At 41.2% G+C, this 23,903-nt stretch overlaps 1 protein-coding gene across 1 annotated transcript in view; it reads right to left on the reverse strand.

The window, feature by feature from the left end:
* TRAPPC12 (trafficking protein particle complex subunit 12) overlaps nt 1-23,903 on the reverse strand; it is a 98,630-nt gene that overhangs the window by 42,295 nt on the left and 32,432 nt on the right. The window contains exons 4-5 of the mRNA XM_004436440.2: nt 16,849-16,962; nt 14,935-15,073 (exon numbers count right to left, since the gene is read on the reverse strand). Coding sequence (XP_004436497.1) covers nt 14,935-15,073; nt 16,849-16,962 — 253 coding nt within the window. The remainder of the gene's footprint in view (nt 1-14,934; nt 15,074-16,848; nt 16,963-23,903) is intronic.

Consider the following 23,903-nt stretch of genomic DNA (forward strand, 5'->3'; position numbering starts at 1 on the left):
GGAATTTGATCTGTTATATATATTAAGTACATAAGAACCATCAAAACAATCAAACAGCCTGCACTGATTATAAATGAGATAAAGATATGAAAGTGCCAGTACAGAGTGATCACACAGATTCAGAAAAGGGCTTTTCAAAACAGGCTGAAGCTGTCAATATTTAAATCTGGAATAGAGTTTGGAAGATGGTCAGAAAACAAGCTGTGTGACATCTGCAAGCCACCTAGCCTCTCTGTGCACTGTCTATCTGTCTATCCATCCATCATCACTGAGCGTCTACCATGTGCCACACAAAGACAGCTTCATGTCTGCGCTTCTTCTTATCTTGAAAACAGTATGATGCTCTATGGTCTTTAAAAAGGATGTAAAGAAGAAAGGTCCAAAAAGGACAATCAAAAATAAGGAAGACTATGGAAAATAGGTTCTGTTGTGATTATGAGCCCGGAGAAAAGAAAGATTACAATTATTGAATTTAAAATGTTTGAATTTTTTGGATGACACTAAATAATTCCTATGTCTGGAGAGGATGGATGACTGAGTTTACATTATGAGTTGTTTCAGCTTCCTAGAAAGAAAAATTTCTTGATCATCAGCATCACTAAATATGGGACTAGGCTAACATGGTAAGTTGTATATAAGTTGTGTCATTTCCATTCCTACATATTAAGTAGAGAATAGGCAATAACCGTCCCTATATGGCTTAGAATTTACCTTTAGGGATAGAATATCTCTAGAACCTTTTAAGCTCTAAAAGATAAGCATAGAAACAAAACTTCTACTGGAAGTTCCCAAACCTAATTCATAAATGAGCTGAATATACAACAAAGTGGCAGGGAGTTACGTGCTCTTTACTCTGGCAACTGCCCGTGGACCTGGGGAAGTGTCTGCATTTAAAATAACATATGAAAGGGCCAGCCCCGATGGCCTAGTGATTAAAGTTTGGTGCGCTCCACTATGCCAGCCTGGGTCTGGTTCCTGGGTATGGAACCACACCACTCGCCTGTTAGTGGCCATGCTGTGGCGGTGGACTTACATTAAATAAAAAAAGAAGAGGAAGATTGGCAACAGATGTTATCTTAGGGTGAATCTTCCTCAGCAAAAAATAAATAAATGAATAAAATGTAAAAATGTGAAAATATTTTGAACTAGATGAAAATATAACATCAAAATTTGTGGGATGCAGCAAAAGCAGTGCTAAGAGGGAATTTTACAGCATTAAATGCATATATTTGAAAATAAAAATCTAAAATCAATCATCTAAGCTCCCACCTTAAGATACTAGAGAAAGACAAGCAATATAAAAGCAGAAGAAAAGAAATAAAAATTAGAGCATAAATCAGTGACATTGAAAATAGGAAATCAATAGAGAAAAATAAACAAAACCCAAAGCTGGGTCTTTGACAAAAATCAATAAAATTTTAAATCTCTAGACAGGCTAACCAAGAAAAAAGAGAGATGACATGAATTAACTAATATCAGAAATGAAAGAGGGGTCATCATTACTGATCACATGGACATTAAAAGGATAATAAAGAAGTATTATAAACAACTCTATGTCCACAAATTTTATAACTTAGATGAAATGGACAAATTCCTTAAAGGACACATCTAGTAAAACTCACATGAGAAACAGATAATCTGAATAGGCCAATTATCTATTTAAATATTAAATCAATAAGTAACAACTTTCCAAAAAAGAAAGCACCAGGCCTAAATGGTTTCACTGGTGAATTCTACCAAACATTTAAGGAAGAAATCATACCAATTCTTTACAATCTCTGCCAGAAAATAGAAGCAGAGGGGATACTTCTTAATTCATTCTATGAGGCAAGCATTACCCTAATACCCAAACCAGACAAAGATATTACAAGAAAGGAAAACTACAGACCAATATGGCTCATAAACATAGATACAAAAATCCTCAACAAAAGTAGTGAATCCAATCCAACTAAATCAAATCCAACAAAAAACTGGCAAACCAAATCTAACAGTGTAAGAAAAGAACTATACACTACGACCACGTGGGATTTATTCCAGGTATGCAAGGCTGGTCCAATACTCAAAAAATCGATTAGGGCTGGCCCCGTGGCTTAGCGGTTGGGTGCGCGTGCTCCGCTGCTGGCGGCCCGGGTTTGGATCCCGGGTGCGCACCGACGCGCCGCTTCTCTGGCCATGCTGAGGCCGTGTCCCACATACAACAACTAGAAGGATGTGCAGCTATGACATACAACTATCTACTGGGGCTTTGGGGGAAAATAAATAAATAAATAAATAAATAAAATTATTAAAAAAAAACGATTACTATAACCCATCACATCAAATAGCCCAAACAAGAAAAATCACATGATATATCAATAGATGCAGAAAAAGCATTTGACAAAATACAACACCCATTCATAAAAACTCTCAGCAAGCTAGAAATAGAGGGAAACTTCCACAACTTGATATAGAATATCTACACAAACCTATAGCTAACATCTTACTTAATGGTGAGAAACTAGATGCTTTCCCCCTAAGATCAAGAATAAGGCAAGGATGTCCTCTTTTTACCACTCCTATTGAACATCATCCTGGAAGTCCTAACTAATGCAATAAGACAAGAAAAGGAAAAAGGTATACAGATTGGGAAGGAAGAAATAAAACTGTCTTTGCAGATGTCAAGCTCGTCCATGTAGAAAATCCCAAAGGACTGACAAAAAAAGCCTCCTAAACCAATAAGCAATTAAAGGTCATAGGATACAAGGTTAAGATACAAAAGTTAACTGGTTTCCAACATACCAGCAGTGAACAACTGGAATTTGAAATTAAGAACACAATACGATTTACATTAGCATCAAAAGAAATGAAATAGATATAAACCTGGCAAAATATGTACAAGATCTATATGAGGAAAACTATAAAGCTCTGATGAAAGAAATCAGAGAAGATCTGAATAAACAGAGAGATAGCCATGTTAATGGATAGGAAGACTCAATATTGCCAAGATCTCAGTTCTTCACAACTTGATCTATAGATTCAAAGCAATCACAATCAAAATTCTCACGTTATTTTGTGGATATCGACAAACTGATTCTAAAGCTTCTGTGAAGGGCTGGCCCCGTGGCTTAGCGGTTAAGTGCGCGCGCTCCGCTGCTGGCGGCCCGGGTTCGGATCCCGGGCATGCACCAACGTGCCACTTCTCCGGCCATGCTGAGGCCGCGTCCCACATACAGCAACTAGAAGGATGTGCAGCTATGACATACAACTATCTACTGGGGCTTTGGGGAGATAAATAAATAAATAAATAAAATTAAAAAAATAAATAAATAAAGCTTCTGTGAAGAGGCAAAAGACCATAAATATCCAACACAATATTTAAAAGAAGAACACAGCTGGAGGACAGACACTACCCACCTTTAATACTTACTGTAAAGCCACTGTAATAAAGACTGTGTGATACCGGCAAAAGAATAGACAAATACATCAACGGACAGAAATGAGATCCCAGAAATAGACCTCACAAATACAGTCAACTCATCTTTGACAAAAAAGCAAAGGTAATTCAATGGAGAAAGGATAGTGTTTTCAATAAATAGTGCTGAGACAACTGGACATCCACGTAGAAAAAATGAATCTAAACAGAGACCTTATATCCTTCACAAAAATTAACTCAAAATGGATAAAAGACCTAAATGTAAAATACAAAGCTATGAAACTTTAAAATTTATTTATTTATTTATTTATTTTCTCCCCCAAAGCCCCAGTAGATAGTTGTATGTCATAGCTGTACATCCTTCTAGTTGCTGTATGTGGGACGCGGCCTCAGCAGGGCTGGAGAAGCGGCGCGTCGGTGCGCGCCCAGGATCCGAACCCGGGCCGCCAGCAGCAGAGTGTGCGCACTTAACCGCTAAGCCACGGGGCCGGCCCAGCTATGAAACTCTTAGAACAGAACATAAAATCTAGGTGATCTGGGTTTGGTGATAACTTTTTAGGTACAATAACAAAAACAAGATCTATGAAAGAAAAAATTGGACTTCATCAAAATTTAAAACTGCTCTGTGAAAGACCCTAGTAAAGGAACGAGAAGACAAGCCACAGGCTGGGAGAAAATACTGCAAAGCACATATCTGATAAGAGACCTGTAACCAAAATATACAAAGTACTCTTAAAAATCAATTATAAAGAAACAAACAACTCTGGGGCCGGCCCCGTGGCTTAGTGGTTAAGTGCGTGTGCTCCACTGCTGGCGGCCCGGGTTCGGATCCCGGGCGTGCACCAATGCACCGCTTCTCCGGCCACGCTGAGGCCACGTCCCACATACAGCAACTAGAAGGATGTGCAGCTATGATGTACAACTATCCACTGGGGCTTTGGGGGAAAAAAATAAATAAATAAAATTAAAAAAAAAAAAAGACACAAACAACTCAATTAATAAATAATAATAAAAAGTACCTCACCAAAGACATACAAATGACAAATAAGCACGTGAAAAGATGCTCCACGTCATACATCATTAGGGAACGGCAAACTGCAAATTACAACAACAATGCAATACCACTGGACACCTATTAGAATGGCTAAAATCCAAAACACTGAGAACACCAAATGCTGGTGAAGATGTGGAGCAACAGGAACTCCTGCTCACTGTTGGTGGGAACGCCAAATGGTACAGCCACTTTGGAAGACAGCCTGGTAGTTACTTATAAAACTAAACATAGGCTTATCATATGATCCAGAAATCATGCTCCTAGGTATTTACCCAAGTAACTTGAAAACTTATGTCCACACAAAAACTTGCACAAGAATGTTTATAGCAACTTTATTCATAATTGCCCCAAAATGGAAGCAACCAAGATGTCTTTCAATAGGTGAATGGATAAATAAACTGTGGAATATCCATACAATGGAATATTTTTCAGTAATAAAAAGAAAAGTGCTAGCAAACCACAGACACAGAGGAACCTTAAATGCACATTGCGAAGTAAAAAAAGCCAGTGTGAAAAGGATTCATATTGTACAATTCCAACAATAAGACAATCCAGAAAAGGCAAAACTATGAAGACAGTAAAAAGATCAGTGGTTGCCAGATGCCGGGGGGAAGGGAAGGATGAACAAGCAGAGCACAGAGGACTTTTAGTGCAGTGAAACTACTCTGTATGATGCAATAATGGTGGATACATGTTGTTATACATTTTCCAAACCCACAGAATGTACAACACCAAGAGTAAATTCTAAGCTGTGGACTTTAACAATGATATGCCAATCAATACTGGTTCATCTATTATAACAAATGTACCACATGAATGCAAAATGTTAATAGATGTTAATAATGCAAGATATTAACAAAAATACTGTGTGCAGGAGGAGAGAGGGTATATGAAACTTTCTGTACTATCTGTTCAACTTTTCTGTAAATCTGAAAGAGTTCTAAAAAATAAAGATTATTAATTAAAAAAAAGGAGATAAACCCAACTGCATATAGAATTTAGTATACAACAAAGACAGTATCACCAAATTATTAGAAGGAAAATGTAATTTTTAATAAGCACTGTTGGCATATGTGGATGGCCACATGAAAAAAGATAAAATCAGATCTATTTGCTAGGGGAAAAGATAAGGACTGTGTTCTTGGGGTTTCAAACTGGAACTTAAAATATTTTTTTCTTAGAAATATTAAATATGGCAGCCTACTACAGCTGAAAGGTAATATTAGTACTCTATCCAAGGTACATTTAACAGTTAAATAGGCTTTTGTGAGCCGACCTAAGGACTTAACTAGGCATAGCCTTAATTCTATGGAAAGTACTTTCCAAGTACCAACTACTTTGTACATGAACTTTTGGAATATAACTAGTCAGAGCATGCGGTTTGTTTGTATAGTTAAACCATAGAAAAGTGGTCTGTAGTTTGATGATGTTATAAAAATGTAATTTTCTATATGGTATGTATATAGCTTCAACGTTAACAGCTTTGAATGAAATACTTATTTTTAGCCTAAAGAGATGAAAAGTAGATTAAAGGAAAGCTATTTTAATTAACTGCATAACATTACACAAGTGGGTAGAGGAAGATATCAAAACATTTTGGAAAGCAGTTATACATATAAGGTGAACTCAGAGATAACAGGAAACGCTAAGGAATCTGAAACCTTGCTTCACAAAGTGGTCCTTTGTCCAGCTGCAATCTCAACCCTGCGACCTTGCCAGAGATGCAGCCTCAGGCCCCACCCAGACCTACCGCACCAGAAGCTGCACTGACGAGACCCTGGGTGATCTGCGAGCACACTGAAGTTCAAGAAGCACTGCTCGAAACCGTGATCCCACTGATGTGAAATTAAAACTTACTAACCAAAGGCTCTTATGCAATATGATTCACATTTTTATAAACATGTCTCAAAATGCACATCCTAGTTCATTAGGATCAAATTAAAACTTGGAATCAGTACCATACAGAATATTCATTATACAGTCAGCTCTCCGTATCTGTAGGTTCTGCATCTGTGGATGGAAAGGCCTGTGATGGCTGCATCTGTACTGAACGTGTACAGACTTTTTCCCTTGTCATTATTCCCTAAACAGTACAGTATACTACCAATTTACATTGTACTAGGTAATACAAGTAATCTAGAGATGACAAAGTATATGGAAGGATGTGCGTAGGTTATATGCAAATACTATGCCATCTTATATAAGGGACCAGAGCATCTGTGATTTGGTATCTGCAGGGACCCTGGAACCAATCCCCCCACTCCACCCCCAGATACCAAGGGAGGGGTGACTGTATGTCATGCAAGAAAACTCTCCCTCCTTAGTTGCATGTTGTTTCCTTGCTATCTGCTACTCTTTTTAAAACAATACAGGCACTTAAAGACTAACCAGGGCTAAGAGAAAGGAAACTGAAGAAACTGTGAGTCTGTCCCGGCCTCTACTGAGGACAGAGGTGAACTGCCCTCTGTCCTGAAGCCCAGAGCTGGCAGAGATGGATGGTGGTTCAACACTTCTTTCAACACAAGATTTCTCAGGCCCCTTCAGCCTCGGGTGTAGAGCAGCTCTTTGCGCTTTTTAGGAGGGAAACTACATTGGTGAACAAAATCTACCCATTTCTTCCTTGGATGTGGGCACATGGTGAATAAAATCACGGATAAAACTAACATTAATGTAGCAAAATTCTTTCAGAATTAAATTTTAACATGGTTTTTAAAAAGAAAAAATTTTAATGTTAGTTTTTAAATATCAGCGTGTCCTCCCTGGCCCCTGATGTAACAGTAAAAAGCTGACAACTCCACGAAACTTCTGGACTGCTTGTTTCCGTTACCGCTGACTGCTCCTGCATTCAGTCATTCGGTTCTCCCGTCCAGAGAGAACACGGAAGCCTAGAAGAATCTGCTGGGAGCTCTGTGAGGGGGAAGCACTGCTGCCTCCCTGCCGACCGCACCGGCCCCTCCCAGGGTCTTCGCTGTGTGCACGGTCTCAGGTAAACAGACAGCCCTGTCCTGATTCGACAGCCCCTCCGCAGCACCCACACCAGACCGCCAGCGGGGAGCTCTGGGCAGCGTGCATGCAGGACAGATGCTGTTGGCAGGTGACACCCAAGGTGCCTCCCTGTGACTCCACGCAGGCAGCTGCCAACAGAAAGAGGGTGAGTGAGAAAGAGCTAGTTCCAGCCTCTTCCTCAAACACATTGTCTTTCCTGAGACTCTTAGAGAGATCTGGAAGAAAGCTGGGACTCAAGCAGGACCAAGGCCTCCTCCCCTTCTCTCCTGGTACCACTGAAAAGGTTTTGTACAGCTCAAACCTCTCAAAGAAAGAAAATCAAGAGGCAAGCACACACAGCCTCACGTGAAAGAGAAAAATGAAACAAATTACATCAGAGAGAAAACACTCCTTCCCGGAAAAAATACACTGTCCATAGAGTCAAACAAGAGACAGCAGCAGCTGGAGAAACACTGCCTGGTAACTCCAGCCTGAACATGTGAAGTGACAGACACTTACGCAGCAGGTCTTAGGTGCTGAACGCAAGGCGAGGCACTGGGTATACAAAACGAGGGACATACGACCACTGTCCCTAAGTAAACCCTCAACCTCTTCAATAAAATACAGGCACAATCTGCTTCAGCGTAATTCAGGCTTTTCCTAACAATGCTGTATATACCTAGTTTTATGTGTTTTAAAGAAATGCAGATAAAAGTCCCTTTAAACTGCTTCTCTCGGTCCAGCCAAATGCAGCCCCCTGTGTCTGAAGCATCACACCAGGAGTCAGTGAAATCCTTAATGCCGAGCAGCCTCAAGCAAGAAGAAATATGCACAGCTTTCACACTAGCCTGGAGTCCTTCTCTCTCCTGCAGGGAGAGAGCGACTTGAAAAAAAGGGCTAGTCTGTAAGAAAAATAATTCCTAGTGGATCTGTAAGAAAAAATAATTCCTAGTGGATCTGTTTTTCTGGAAGATCCCCATGCACAGTCATGACCTGCCAAAATCTAGGTTGGTATAAATACTGTAGAAGTGTTCTCATTCATCATTTAGAACACATTAAATGAAAATACTCCTACAAAATTCATTGTATACAGTCCCCTGTAGTGCTGCAAATCCACACTGCCACCACAGAGAGTCAGAGAGGAAGGCACCAGAAATTAACCAGGCCTCTGCGCCTGGCAGTGAAAAATGAATGAAAAAAAGAGAAGCAATTTTAGCTTAACTTCCATTGGGTACGCCACCCTCTTCAGCAGGTGCAGTACTCTTCTGTAGTGAGGAGATGGTCTGGGCCTCCCATCACGTCCTTGCTGTGTGTGCCGGGCGGATGGAGTCCTCTCTGAATCTTTCTGTCACCAGCACAACAGGGCAGGGGTACCGGGACACGGCCAAGCTGCCATGTGGCCTGAGTGTGTGGACACAATGTCGCACGACCCCTGCGGATGTCCAGCAGAGAGCACACTACAGGATCCCACTGACCCTCTGCCCAGCGTTAACAGGCTCCCTCTTTCCCCACCAGACAGACGTTCTAAGGAAGTTTGCTCGGGCATTTGTCTCACTTTCACGTCCTGCAGGACCTCCGCTGGGATTGCTGCTCTGCACTTGTTTCCCTTGACACCTCCCGCCACCTTGCCTGTCTCCGCAAGCCTCTCCCTATTCTCTGATGTGCACGACAGCCCATGCAGGAGCCGTATCATCGGTATCCCTCTTCTTGCTGCTCCATCATCAGGACACAGGTTAGTGGATGCCTGTGCCTGACAAAGAACACAGTGCCACTCACCCTCACTGTAAAACAACCCTCAACAAAACTACCTTCAACTTCAGTGCTGCATTTCTAAGTCACAAAAACAGACTGAGCGAATCCTAGAGTAAAGTATCCTAGACCCTTATTATTTAAAGGGGTAATTCAGGGGTACTCCTAGAGCCACGAAGCATGAAGGGAAGCTCAGGACTGGACCACAGTGCCTCTGCACACGTCTGAAATGGTCGTGTCTCACGAGGCAGGAGCAGTAAAGGACTGCTCCCTGCAGCACTTCTTGGGTGGAGACAGGTTGAGAGGAGGCCTCCACTCAGGTGTTCTAATGCTAGAAATGGAACACAAAACAGAACATTTCCATATCTTTAATAATTTGTTCTAAGAAAAGACTGGAATGTCCAAGTTCATAAACATGGTGAGCAAAATCAAGAGCAGTAAGATTAATTAACTAGTCTTCTCATATCGAGGAAAATATGCTTCAAATGATACACACTCAAGAGATCTGGCACAGAGTAACGTCAACTGGAAATCTAACCCAGGCAGAACATGTTGACTCTGAGAGGTGAATTCATTTTGTCATGGAAAACAAAATAAGACACTTGAAATATGAACATTTAATTCTGAGCCATCATGTATGGTTATGTGTTGATAAAAAGTTTCCAAATTTAGTTGAGAACTAGAAATGTGAATTTCATGATTTTGGAGGGAGGGCAGAAAAGCAATGTAGACCCAGTGACAATCTACCTGTACTTACACAGAGGAGTAGACAGCTGAAGGAAGGGTGGAAATTAAGCATCCAATTAAAGTGTTTGTCTCATCAATTGTAGTTTGATTTGGTAATCCATAAGGATTAAGTTCTAAAATAAGACTTCACATGAAATCATTATAGCTCAAATAAACTAAACACACAGATCTGAATTTAGTATTAGAAAAGGCAATGCAGTTCTTAAACAACACAGTGAAGATAATCAAAACATATTTTATTTCCAATGGAAAGATCTTTTGGCTTCATGATTTTCTTCCAGTTGCATAGAAAGTTGACGTGAACTATTTACTGGAGAGTAGTACTCTGAAAATCCAGAGCACTACCTAAGTTTTACATGCCCACTTTCATCACCATTCTTTCTTTTCAACAAGAGAGAGAATTCCAAACAACAGATTACAAAGATGGTACTGGGAGCCTGGGAAAATCTAACCGTCCGACAAGAGGCTGAAATGGGCGCTATCAGGAACGGAGATGCTAACTACATCAGGAATGGACCTTTCATTTTTTTTTTGAAGATAAAAATACAATGAACATGTACAACACCAAGAATCCAAATGTAAACTATGAACATTTGTTAACAATAACTTATCAAAACTGGTTCATCAATATAGCAACAAATGTACCACACCAAAGCAAGATGGTAATAAAAAATATAACGAATGATCTAGTAATATTATCCACGGATGTAATCCCTGTCAACACTTCTCATGCATACAAACCCTATAGGGGCAGAAGCAGTCTGTTCTAGTGTGATAATTACAAAATAAAAAATTATTAAGTTAAAAGCAAATTAAAGAAAGAAGGCTATTTATTACAGGCATATGAAGAATGACTCTCAAAAGGGAAACAATGTGTAGGGTTTGGAGAGAGATTTTAAAGCCCTAGCAACAGTAATTCTGAAGTTGTCAACAACCAGGACAAACAGAAACACTTTTAATTTTGGGAAAAAGCTGGTGTGCATGACCCCCTTGCCATTCCCACCATCACTCTGGGAGGTGGGGTGGATGTACGCTTCCAAAGAGTGCTGGACGCTCCCTGGGTTGTGACACTGAGGTTCCAGTTTCACTCCTGTGGTTTTGACACCTTCTAGCTGCACGGCCAGCACTGATGTGTGACAATTACAGACGGAGGAGCTCGGCGGCCAAGTGTAACCTAACATGTCAAATCTGCGGCGTGTAGGGGCGTGGGGGACTTCAAGTTCACGAGAAGATGCAGGCAGTCTGCGCACCGTCCCCCACCCCCACGTGGTTTCTAAACAGGAATCTGGGCTTTGAAGAACGTACTCTCACCCCACTGTATGAAGTCTGAGCAAAAGCTTGACACCAGCAGCTCCTACTCCTGAGTTAGAGGGACGGACACACAGCTTACGAAGGCAGGAAGCAATACATGCAGTGGAAGAAGAGCAGAGGAAAAGCGAGGACAGAGATGGAGGGATGAGGAAAGAAAAGGAACGATTAAAGGACCCATGCTCCTCAGGCCTTCGGTGGCTTTGTGGACCCCCCCAAACCACTCAGAACTTGGGGAGTCGGGCCTGGGTCTGTTCAGTGCTCACTGTCATCATTCTCCCTTGTGAACAAGAGGGAGAATTCAAATTAAGAGACAGTGCTGTGAGTATGGAAACACACAGACTTTGTCCTCTGAGAGAGGCTGAAAGTAACTGTAGGAAACAGCTAGCATGTCAGAGAAATATATAAGACTACAACACTCTTCCTTTCTTGGATGAAAATTAAAAAAAAACAAAAACACTTCATGATTTTTACTCATGATTCATTACGTGTCTCGTTATGAATATTCTGAATGGGTAAAAATTATGCCCAATATTTAAATAAAACATATTAAAGCTCATTCATAAAAGTTATTTATTTGTTTGTATCATTATAGCCTCCTTTTTAAAGCTCATTTTAATGACTTGCTGAGCTTATATATTGCAAACTAAAATGAAATGAATGAATCAAAATCTTACATTTATGCTTATTACACATAAAATGAGAAGAAAAATCAGTAAACACTCAGCATATCATTGTGGATGAATGTTAACACACTTTAGCTAAAATATATGTATGATTTACATCTATTTCATAACTTAAATTAGCTGCTTAATGACGCATGGCTACTACCTTCTCTTTATCTGTATCCGAGCGCAATTTAATCTCAGGCGGAATTGGAAGCGTGCTTTCTAGTCTGTGCATCCCCAGGAAACAACGTCCTCCAAGCGGAGGGGAAAGAGGACAGGGAGTTCTGCACCTGAACCCAAGGATTTTATTCCTTATTTTACAGGAAGCGCAGCGTCATCTCCATCAAACCTCTCTCCCTGAAGATGAGTGGACAGTGTGGCAGAGTCTGCGGGACTCCATCACACAGACAGCATAGGATCATAAAGCAGGACACCCCCATGACACTAAGCATTCCGAGTGGTGAGGGTTAGCAATCAGTGGGGACCCCAGGAATACCCGCTTTCCCGTCTCTTATTCATTCTTAAACACGTGTGGTAAATTCAGAAGCAGCTGGTGTATGAACAGTCACTCTGAACCTAAAATTCACGTGGACCTCAACAGGAAAGGAAGTCAGAGCATTTCGTGCAGCTGTGTGCTTTAGGATGCCCGCTAGTTTAGAGGCACTAAGAGATGGGTCTGTGTGCTCAAAGTTCTGAGTTTTTGTTAGCAGCAGACAAAATATCAATGTCAGCTGCCAACCCCCAGACGAGCAAGCACGATCAGGCGGGAGGGACAGGGCCAGTGGAGGAGGTGCTCGGCTGCAGTCAGGCGGAGTGGGAAGAAACTTTCTGGGGTGGAAGTCTGCTCTCTGCCTTCTATGGAAGGGACGGACCACCAAGGCTAGAAAGTGTAGATGAGAAAGTAACACTGCTGATTTACAAGCTAGAGACGTATCCTCCGAATAACCAGGAGAGGGCCATGCCTCTCCACGTGCCACGTTTCACATTTCCCGTGCGCGGGAGGATGTGGGGCTCACCCACACGCTTGGTGGACAGATGAGACTTACTCATGAAGAGAGAGGATGCACACAGCTTACTCCCCACTCACCGAGCTTAGGACCGCATCGGGGCTTCCTGGACTGCAGTGTGGGAGGAGAAACATTCTGAGAGAGGAGGTAAAGATGTGTCTACGTGACCTAAGCAGATACAAGCCAGACTCTAGTACAGCAGCAGCCCGGCTGAGCGAGCAAGCCTGAGAGCCCCCTTATCCACTCCTTCCACCGTGGGCCACCCCAGGGCCGCTGGGTGTGCTCCTGAATGCACTGCTCACGAGGGCTCCTGACTTTTGTCTGTTCTCCCCCTGTACCTGACAGGCCACTGGGTGGTCACAAGCTTTACAAATTCAGGACTGGGCCTTGCTGTCCCCCTCCTGACTCAGTCTACCCTGCCTCACTGGTTCACTTCCACTCCCATCAAACAGCCCAGTCAAGACAATCGCTCTGATTTCTGCCCTGTGTTAGCATGAAAACTTATCTTTTTCCACCTTTTTTTTCTACAGGGCTAAGTTCCCTTAGTCAGACGGAATAAACAGAATTGTAATAGTAGTGAGGCTAAAAGGTCTAAGAGTATCCCGTGCTGAAAATCCTCCTTCAAGTCTGGAGAAACCCAGGTGACACAGAGAATTCCTGTCAACCTTGTTTTGTGAAAGGTAAAGATGACAAAGGATAAAGCACTGAGAAGAGAGCTTCCTCCTTCCCCATGTCCCCTCCACAGATGTAGGATCTGAGTTTTAAGGAAAAACAGCACAAAAAGAAGTTGAGAAATGTGCTTTTACTTCTAGTCTTCTCAGTTCATCTATTTACCTACTAATATCAACCAGGTTAAGATGATGACTTATTTTTTGAAACTTCTATGGCAATTATTATCTTCATTATTAACCAGGACTTTGTATTCCACTGTACTGTTATTCTCTTATATTTTCTACCTCCAGTTAGGCTCTGTGTTCCCTTTTTTGTAGCTCCACTCTGTTGCACCCACAAATGCTAACCAGCTGATCTTATGAAAGATGGCAGGACTCTACAGAGTGTTACTGATGAATTAAGAACAGAATAAGAAAAACAGCCAAGGCAGTAATTACTACATGCCAGCCACTTCTAAGCAACTACATATATGAACTCATGTAATCTTTAAGACACGTGGCAAGAAGGACAGGTATCATCCCTGTCACACTGACAAGGACGCTGGGGCACGGAGACGCTGAATCACTTGCCCAGGTCCCACAAGAGGAAGTGGAGCGGCCAGGGTCTCCCGGGAAGTCTGACAGCCCAGCTTTCAGTAACTTTGCTTATGCCGCCTCTCAGTAGACGTCCTTCCAAAACTGTTTCTATTTCATATAAACATTTGATGGGTTTCAAACATATTTATAAAGTTCTCCACCAAGAGACGTGCATTCCACCTCAGGCTGCTATGCCCCAGAAGGCCCTTCGTACCCAGCCCTCTCCCTTCCCCTTCTTATTTCCTGCCACTCTCCAACAATTTCCCCATGCTGGAGCCCAGGTTTCCAAACAACGGTGTGACCCATTAGTAGGATGCAACCAGAGTTTTAAATAAGTTAAATCAGAATAGAGACTAGTAAAAAAAAGGCACAGAATAAGTATTGCTGCATGGATGCTTCTGTTTCATTTCTATGTGTGTATTTGTACTAGGTCACAAGATAAGGTTATTCTTTACTCTGCAGCACGGTCAAAAAGTCTGAATGTCCACCACCCAGTCCTTATACCAAATCTGACTGCTGTTTCACAGCGGGTGCTTGAGAAATGGTTGTTAAAGAACACATGGATGCGTCCATGAGTACACCCAGGTCACGGTATTTAGAAAACTGAGTGAGGTCGTTCTGTGAGTCAGGCTTGCTGCTAAACCACGTATTTGATTTTTCAGGACTGGATAAATAAGGAAAACGGAGGATACCGAATTATGTGCAAAGCAAAGCAAAATACATGCCAAGGCCCAAGGACCAACCAGCCCCACATTACCTCTCCGCCCAGGGTACACGTGAGGGTAGTATTCATAGTAGAGGTCGGGCTGATCTAGATTTCCAAAGGGCTCAAACTCCACTTCGGCATTCTGGAAAAGGCCCAACTTCACCAGCAGGGCCAGCCTCACAAACCAAAGCTGAAAACACAAAACATAATGGAGACCATAGATTATCTATGTATAGCATGTTCAGAAACTCCTGTTCCTTGTTGATTTGGTATCAGAGCTTGATTTCTAATATATTAAAACCAGGACTAAAGTAACTTTCTTTGCACATTTGCATAATTACATGTTTATAAAAATACTCAAGTTTAATAACAACAATGTTAAGTGATTTTATTTGCTTCAACTTAACTCAACAATACTTACTGAGCAGGGTGTGTATGCAAAGTACTGTGCTAGGTATCCTGAAGGTAAGAACAGACCATCCCCTCCCTAGAGAAGAGTATAATCTGGGGGGTGAGAGGACACTGAAGTGAGGACACAGAAATGAATCAAGTGGAGAGGGAAGGGACAGCAAAGAAGGTCAGGAGTGGGGGTGGGGGAGGCCCGGCGGAGAGTACGGAGTCTCCACAGGCAGAGGCTGAGGAGGGGCCTGTGGGACGGGGGCAGGACACAGGCAGGGAGGGAGTCCATGTGTGTGACAGTCAGCTCCGAGAGGCCAGAACACAGAGCACCTTCAAGAAAATGATGGGAAGTCAAACATCATGTGACTGCATTTGCTGCAGTCAGAGTCAGAGCCTTTGAGAACTAGAAGGTACCTCAGAAATGACCTGGTTCTGTCGCATTTTACCAATGAGAAAAACAAGGCTCAAAAAGAAGGGACTGCTCCAGATTACACAGCAAGGAACAGAATGAAAAGGTGGGCATCAGAGGAGTGAACATCCTCTTCAACATGCCTTGCTGTTGACGGCCACGTGTCAGGGCTGGTCACAGGCGAGGAGGCTACATTTAACTTGGCCGGCAATGGGAGGCTACTCAGCGATTCTGAGCAGGAAAGCGGGTGATCAAAACTGTGCTTTAAGAAGATTATTTCACAGCAGCTTACTGAATGACTGTGAATAGAGACCTGCAATCAGTTCACGCAGGAGGCTGAAGCAACACTCCAGTGAGGGCCTGGGCTGGGTGGTGATGGGTCTGAGAGATTTGGAAGAAAAATCCCTAAGATTTAGCACCCCCAGCTGGAGAGGTGAGGGGGGACGCAGCACGTACAGTCGGTGCTGCTCCTCTGACCTCCCCACCCACCGTCGTGCGGTGCAAAAGCTGAGGGAACAGGGGCTTGCTTGAAACACCGGCACCATCAGGCCCCCAGAGTCAGTCCCCTCAGGAGCTCCTCACGGTGCTGGCGTCTGGTGGATTCTGGGGATTCCCGTGCAAGTCAGAGCAACAGTTAGAAAACTCCCCCTGGAAGGGAAGAGCTTAAGGATTCCTGCAGCTCTTCCGACTCGTCAGAGGGTTTCCTTTCGTTCACAACTCTATTGCCTGCGTTCCTTTTTTTTTTAAATTTTAGAGCAAGTGATATCATGACACTGGGGAGAGCAGACACACCGCCCAGCGCACGTCCCGCCTGTGGGTCATGCACATCACTGTTTCCTCCAGGCCCAGACAGGCCTCGAACCCTTCACAACCCAGGGTTTTCACAACCACAAGGGCAGCCCCCCTCGTGGCCTCACTGTGAGTGTGGCCCGAGCCTTTGGGGTGTGGAGGCCGCTTGGTCACAGGGCAGAGTGAGAACTCTAGTTCACACCGGTATAATCAGGAAATGAAGAACCAGAGTGACTTCACACCGAGATCCAATTCGGGATACGAAAATCCACTGTTGGTTCTCAAACTGTTCCTACTGGCTTGAGTGGCCACGGTCCCTTCCATGTCCCCAAATGATGACAAGCCAGAGAACAAGTCAGGGGCTGTACCTGCAGTGAGTCTGCTGTGTGGCTGGTAGGCAGCCCGCTCTTGCCGTAGCCCTGGCCGTGGGCTGTGAGGAGGCGCCCGCACAGGTCCACTGCTGCCCTCCAGTTTTTGCAGCTCTGTAAGACAGCGGAATACGTAACCAAAAACACTGCTGCTCAAACATGCCGGTGCTCGCTGTGCTGGACGCAGCTCCATCGCCATTAGCGATGGTGACGAGGCCAGACAGCTGCCAGCACCGAGAACACCTTTTGTCAATGCTGCACGTGCAATTAGGCAAGAAGGACGCCAAGCATGAGACGCAGTTCAAGACGAGCAAATCATCAAACTACGAAAGTACAACAACTGACAGAACATAGGGAGAATTTTTGTTTGAAATCTCTCCCCTACCCCCAAGAAAGACTGCTTTCTCTTTTAGCAAGATAACTCTATCTTGTGATTTTTATCAATTTAAAATCAATAACTTAATTTTATGCTGTGTTGGATATATTTGTATCTGTAAGATCTGCATGTGACTATAAGTGGTTTTGTATGTTTGACATGATTCTATTTTAACAATATAAAAAAAAATCACTGAACTATGCTAGTGTGACATCTTATAGGCCAGTTGTGCCCATAACACACAGCATACTTTCATATGACGACTTGAACTGCAGAAACCCTGGCTGATGTTGACATATTGGCTCATCAATTTGGACTTACTGTGTTTATCTTTGCCCTAATGCAATGAACAAAGGAGGGCTGCTACGCAAATCAATGGGAAAATATGGGAAAAGGACTGCTGATAACAGTTTCAGATCATGTGGCTAGTACAATATGTTTTTAAAGACTCTTTAATATTGGAAAATGCTTCAGATAGGATGTAAAGTAACAAAAAGATACAAAATTACAAGTATCATATGAAATTTTATGTAGTATATATACCCAAATACATACCTATCTGTTCATACTCATACATAGACACTGCATATATACACACACAGATACTAAAATGTTAACAGATAGTGGTTACATAAATGATTTCTTTTCAACTCTTCTGAACTAAGAACACGTTGTTTATAAAGTGAGGAAACAGCGGTTTGTGAATTAAAGGGCAGGCCGCACACCTACTGGAACAGCACGCTTGCAGACGAGGCTTTTCTGTCCTGGCTGTCTGCAAATGGATGGCGTGCATGTCCATCTGTGTCCCACACAGTGGGGGCCCCAGAGGGAACACCCTACCCTGTCTCTTACCTAGAACAGTGCTTGCTACACAGGAACAAAATTAATCCTTGTTGAAATAATACATTATTTTTTTTTTACCAAGTATGAAGGTGTAAGTTACTACTAAGTATGACAGCTAAAGCATGAGGAAGAGGTTTTTTTCTGACAAAAAATAAATAAATAAAAGATTTAGCTACAGTAGATAAGGAACCACCGACACTATACTGCCCACAGTGAGCCCCACTGCTGATCTATTTGACAGACCTCAAAGGCAAACAGAACGTGTGTGGGTGCAAAAATATATAAATAATCATGGATAGCTGTATATTTTTGAAACAAATAAGAAATACTCATTACACAGTAAGACTCCTATCTTATTTTATATCCACTAGGTATAGATACCCACAACTAATAAAACATTTAAATGTGTAATAAAATTATTTGCAAGCACTTTGCAAATATGAAGTGCTCCATAAATGATTAAAAATAGTCAAATGCGTCATATAAAAAGCCTTCAGCTCTTGCTATGATTTCATATACTAAGATGTGTTTTCTATATTTCAAACCAGATCACCATTAAAAATGAAGCAAAAACCTATCATCTTCATTATTCATTTTTTTAGTAAATTGTTTTAAAAAGTGGCTTCTTTCCTAACTGAAAATAGAAAGCAGAAATGTTTATGCTTCTATTACTGTTTTTCCCAATATAATTTTCTCACAGATTACTGAATATAAAAGATTTCCTCGGATAACTGCCACTATGGACTAAGTGTGCCATTATTAGGCTAAGCCCTTTCCTGATTATATCGCTGGTTTATAAATGACACGTAGTCATATCTAAACAAACCTACACTAACCTGACAGCCACATTTCTAGGAGTCAGAAGAATCTACTTCCTCCAGATAATTAATAACAAAACAGCATGAGGCAGGGAGTCAGCGAGCCTCCTCCCCTATCTGAGGACACTGGCCCAGGGGCAGGGGAGACATACACAAAGCCAGACTCGGACCCAGAACTCATTTTGTTCCACTCAGGAGTACTGCCATGCAGGACCAGAGGTGACTGAGCTCGTCTAATCTCTAATGTAGATCTAGATTATCTTCTGGTTTGAGAGTCAGACATACTAGTAGAGGAAACTGAGAGACAAGGATGAATTTCCTTGTACTGTACTATCATTTGAAAAGAAAAAAAAGAGGAGAGAACATGAAGAAGTTGTTAGAAAAGTTTACCATTTACAATTTATGCTTCCCCAAATAATTTTTTTTTTCCTGATGAGAGAATACAAAATATTTACTTGGCTACAGTTCAAGTTGCTTTGTATTTCCCAAACATTTCCAGGCACAGGAATATATTTTTAAAATTATTTTATTGAGGTCATAATAGTTTATAACATTGTGAAATTTCAGTTGTACATTATTATTTTTCAATCACCATATACATGTGCCCCTTTACCCCTTATGCCCACCCCCCAACCCCCCTCCCCTCTGGTAACCTCTAATCTGTTCTCTTTGTCCTTGTGTTTGTTTATCTTCTACATATGAGTGAAATCATGCAGTGTTTGTCTTTCTCTGTCTGGGTTATTTTGCTTAACATGATACCCTTAAGGTCCATCTGTGCTGTTGTAAATGGGACGATTTTGTCTTTTTTTATGGCTGAGTAGAATTTCACTGCATATATATATAACACATCTTCTTTATCCATTCATCAGTCGAAGGGCATTTGGGTTGCTTCCACGTCTTGGCTATTGTGAATAATGCTGCAGGGAACATGGGGGTGCATAAGTCTCTCTGAACTGGTGATTTCAAGTTCTTTGGATAAATACCCAGTAGTGGCACGGCTGGGTCATATGGTATTTCTATTTTTAATTTTTTGAAAAATCTCTATACTGTTTTCCATAGTGGCTGTACCAGTTTGCATTCCCACCAGCAGAGTATGAGGGTTCCCTTTTCTCCACACCCTCTCCACCATTCGTTAATTTTTGTCTTGGTAATTATAGCCATTCTAATGGGTATAAGGTGATATCTCATAGTAGTCTTGATTTCCATTTCCCTAATGATTAGTGATGTTAAACATCTCTTCATGTGCCTATTGGCCATCTGTATATCTTCTTTGGAAAAAAGTCTGTTCATATCCTCTGCCCATTTTTCGATCGGGTTTTTTTTTTGTTGTTGAGTTGTGTGAGTTCTTTATATTTTGGAGATTAACTCCTTATCAGATATATGATTTGCAAATATTTTCTCTCAGTTGGTGGGGTGTCTTTTTGTTTTGTTCCTGGTTTCCTTTCCCTTGCAGAAGATCTTTAGTCTGATGAAGTCCCATTTGTTTATTAATTCTTTTGTTGCCCTTGCCCAAGCAGACATGGTATTCAAAAAGGTGTTTCTAAGACTGATGTCAAAGAGTGTACTGCCTATTTTTTCTTCTAGGAGTTTTATAGTTTCACATCTTACCTTCAAGTCTTTAATCCATTTTGAGTTAATTTTTGTGTATGGTGAAAGATAATGGTGTACTTTCATTCTTTTGCATGTGGCTGTCCCGTTTTCCCAATACCATTCATTGAATCGACTTTCCTTTCTCCATTCTACGTTCTTGGCTCCTCTGTCGAAGATTAGCTGTCCATAGATGTGTGGTTTTATTTCTGGGCTTTCACTTCTGTTCCATTGATCTCTGTCTCTGTTTTTGTACCAGTACCATGATGTTTTGATTACTTTGGCTTTGTAGTATATTTTGAAGTCAGGGATTGTGATGCCTCCAGCTTTGTTCTTTTTTCTCAGGATTGCTTTAGCTATTCGGGGTCTTTTGTTGCCCTGTATGAATTTTAGCATTCTTTGTTCTATTTCCTTGAAGAATGTCACTAGGATTCTGACTGGGATTGCAATGAATCTGTAGAATGCTTTAGGGAGTATGGACATTTTAACTATGTTTATCCTTCCAATCCATCAGCATGGAATATCATTCCACTTCTTTATGTCATCACTGATTTCTTTCAATAATGTCTTATAGTTTTCATTGTATAGGTCTTTCACCTACTTGGCTAAATTTACTCCTAGATATTTCATTCTTTTCGTTTTGATTATAAATGGGATTGTATTCTTGAGTTACCTTTCTCTTAGTTCGTTATTAGAATATAGAAATGCAACTGGTTTTTGTAAGTTAGTTTTGTACTCTGTAACTTTGCTGTCGTTGTTGATTATTTCTAATGGTTTTCTGATGGATTCTGTAGTGTTTTCTATATATAGAATCATGTTGTCTGCAAACAGTGAGAATTTCACTTCTTCCTTGCCAATTTGGATATCTTTTATTTCTTGTTCTTGCCTAATTGCTCTGGCCAAGACCTCCAGTACTATGTTGAATAAGAGTGGTGAGAGTAGGTACCCTTGTCCTGTTCCTGCTCTCAGAGGGATGGCTCTCAGTTTTTCCCCGTTTAGTATAATGTTGGCTGTGGATTTGTCATATGGCCTTTATTATGTTGAGGTACTTTCCTTCTATACCCATTTTATTGAGAGTTTTTATCATAAATGGATATTGGATATTGTCAAATGCTTTCTCTGCATCTATTGAGATGATCATGTAGTTTTTATTCCTCATTTTGTTAATGTGGTGTATCACTTTGATTGATCTGTGGATGGTGAACCATCCCTTTGTCCCTGGTATAAATCCCACTTGATCATGGTGTACAATCTTTTTAATGTATTGCTGTATTCGGTTTGCCAATATTTTGTTGAGGATTTTTGCATCTATGTTCATCAGTGATATTGGCCTGTCATTTTCCTTCTTTGTGTTGTCCTTTCCGGCTTTGGGATCAGGGTGATGCTGGCCTCATAGAATGTGTTCGGACGTGTTCTGTCTTCTTCAATTTTTTGGAAGAGTTTGAGAAGGATAGGTATTAAATCTTCTTTGAATGTTTGGTAGAATTCTCCAGAGAAGCCATCTGGTCTTGGATTTTTATTTTTTGGGAGGTTTTTGATTACTGTTTCAACCTCTTTACTTGTGAGTGGTCTATTCAGATTCTCTATTTCTCCTTAATTTATTTTTGGGAGGTTGTATGAGTCTAAGAATTTCTTAATTTCTTCTAGATTGTCCAGTTTGTTGGCATATGGTTTTTCATAGTACTCTCTTATAATCCTTTGTATTTCTGTGGTATCTGTTGTAATTTCTCCTCTTTCATTTCTGATTTTATTTGAGCTTTCTCTCTCTTTTTTTTAATGAGTCTGGCTAAGGGTTTGTCAATTTTTTTTATCTTCTCAAAGAACCAGCTCTTAGTTTCACTAATCGTTTCTACTGTTTTTTGGTTTCCATTTCATTTATTTCTACTCTAATTTTTATTATTTCCCTCCTTCTGCTGACTTTGGGCTTTGTTTGTTCTTCTTTTTCTAGTTTTGTTAAGTGTAGTTTAAGATTACTTATTTGAGATTTTTCTTGCTTGTTAAGGTGGGCCTGTATTGCTATGAATTTCCCTCTTATGATCACTTTTGCTGCAGCCCATATGAGTTGCTATGGTATATTTTCATTTTCATTTGTCTCCAGACATTTTTTGATTTCTCCTTCAATTTCTTCACTGATCCATTGGTTGTTCAGTAGCATGTTGTTTAGTCTCCACATATCTGTGACTTTCCCAGCTTTTTTCTAGTAGTTGATTTCTAGTTTTACAGCATTGTGGTTGGAAAAGATGCTTGATATGATTTCAGTCTTCTTAAGTTTACTGAGACTTGCCTTGTTTCCCAACATATGGTCTATCTTTGAGAATGCTCCATGTGCACTTGAGGAGAATGTATATTCTGCTGTTTCTGGATGCAGTGTTCTACGTATACTTATTAAGTCTTCTGGTCTAGTTTTTCGTTTAATTCCACTATTTCCTTGTTGACTTTCTGTCTGGATGATCTATGCATTGAGGTAAGTGGTGTGCTGAGGTCCCCTACTATTATTGTTTTGCTGTTAATTTCTCCCTTTAGGTTTTTTAATAGTTGTTTTATGTACTTTGGTGATCTTGTGTTAGGTGCATATATATTCATAAGTGTTATCCTCTTGGTGGAATGTCCCTTTGATCATTATATACTGGCCCTCTTTGTCTCTCATTGTTTTTTTTTTGTTTGTTTTTTTTTTGTGAGGAAGATCAGCCCTGAGCTAACATCCATTGCCAATCCTCGTCTTTTTGCTGAGGAAGATTGGTCCTGGGCTAACATCCATGCCCCTCTTCCTCTACTTTACATGTGGGCCGCCTGCCACAGCATGGCTTGATAAGTGATGTACAGGTCTGCATCTGGGATCCAAACCTGTGAACTCCAGGCCCCCAAAGCGGAGCATGCAAACTTAACCACTACACCACTGGGGCAGCCCCTCTCTTTGCCTTTTTATCTTGAAGTCTGCGTTGTCTGATATAGGTATGGCAACACCTGATTTCTCTTGCTTGCCATTTGCTTGGAGTATTGTCTTCCACCCCTTCCCTCTGAGCCTGTGTTTGTCTTTAGCGCTGAGATATGTTTCCTAGAGGCAGCATATTGCTGGGTCTTGTTTTTTAATCAATCTAGCCACTCTGTGTCTTTTGATTGGAAAATTCAATCCACTTATATTTAGAGTGATTATTGACATATGAGGGCTTAATACTGCCATTTTATCACTTGTTTTCTGGTTGTTCTGTATTTCCTGTGTTTCTCGTCCCATGTATTTCTGACTGCCATTTCAGTTTGGTGTTTCTCTATGATGGTTTTCTCATTATTTATCATTTGTGTCTCTCTTCTGATTTTTTGTTTAGTGGTTACCATGAGGTTTGTATAAAAGATCTCATAGATGAGACAGTACATTTTCTGATAGCCTCTTATTTCCTAGGTTCCACCTCTATCCTCTTCCCTGTCTAAGTTAT

Source organism: Ceratotherium simum, chromosome 11, assembly GCF_057802395.1.
Source record: "Ceratotherium simum simum isolate JZ-2026a chromosome 11, ASM5780239v1, whole genome shotgun sequence".
Classification (NCBI taxonomy): domain Eukaryota; kingdom Metazoa; phylum Chordata; class Mammalia; order Perissodactyla; family Rhinocerotidae; genus Ceratotherium; species Ceratotherium simum.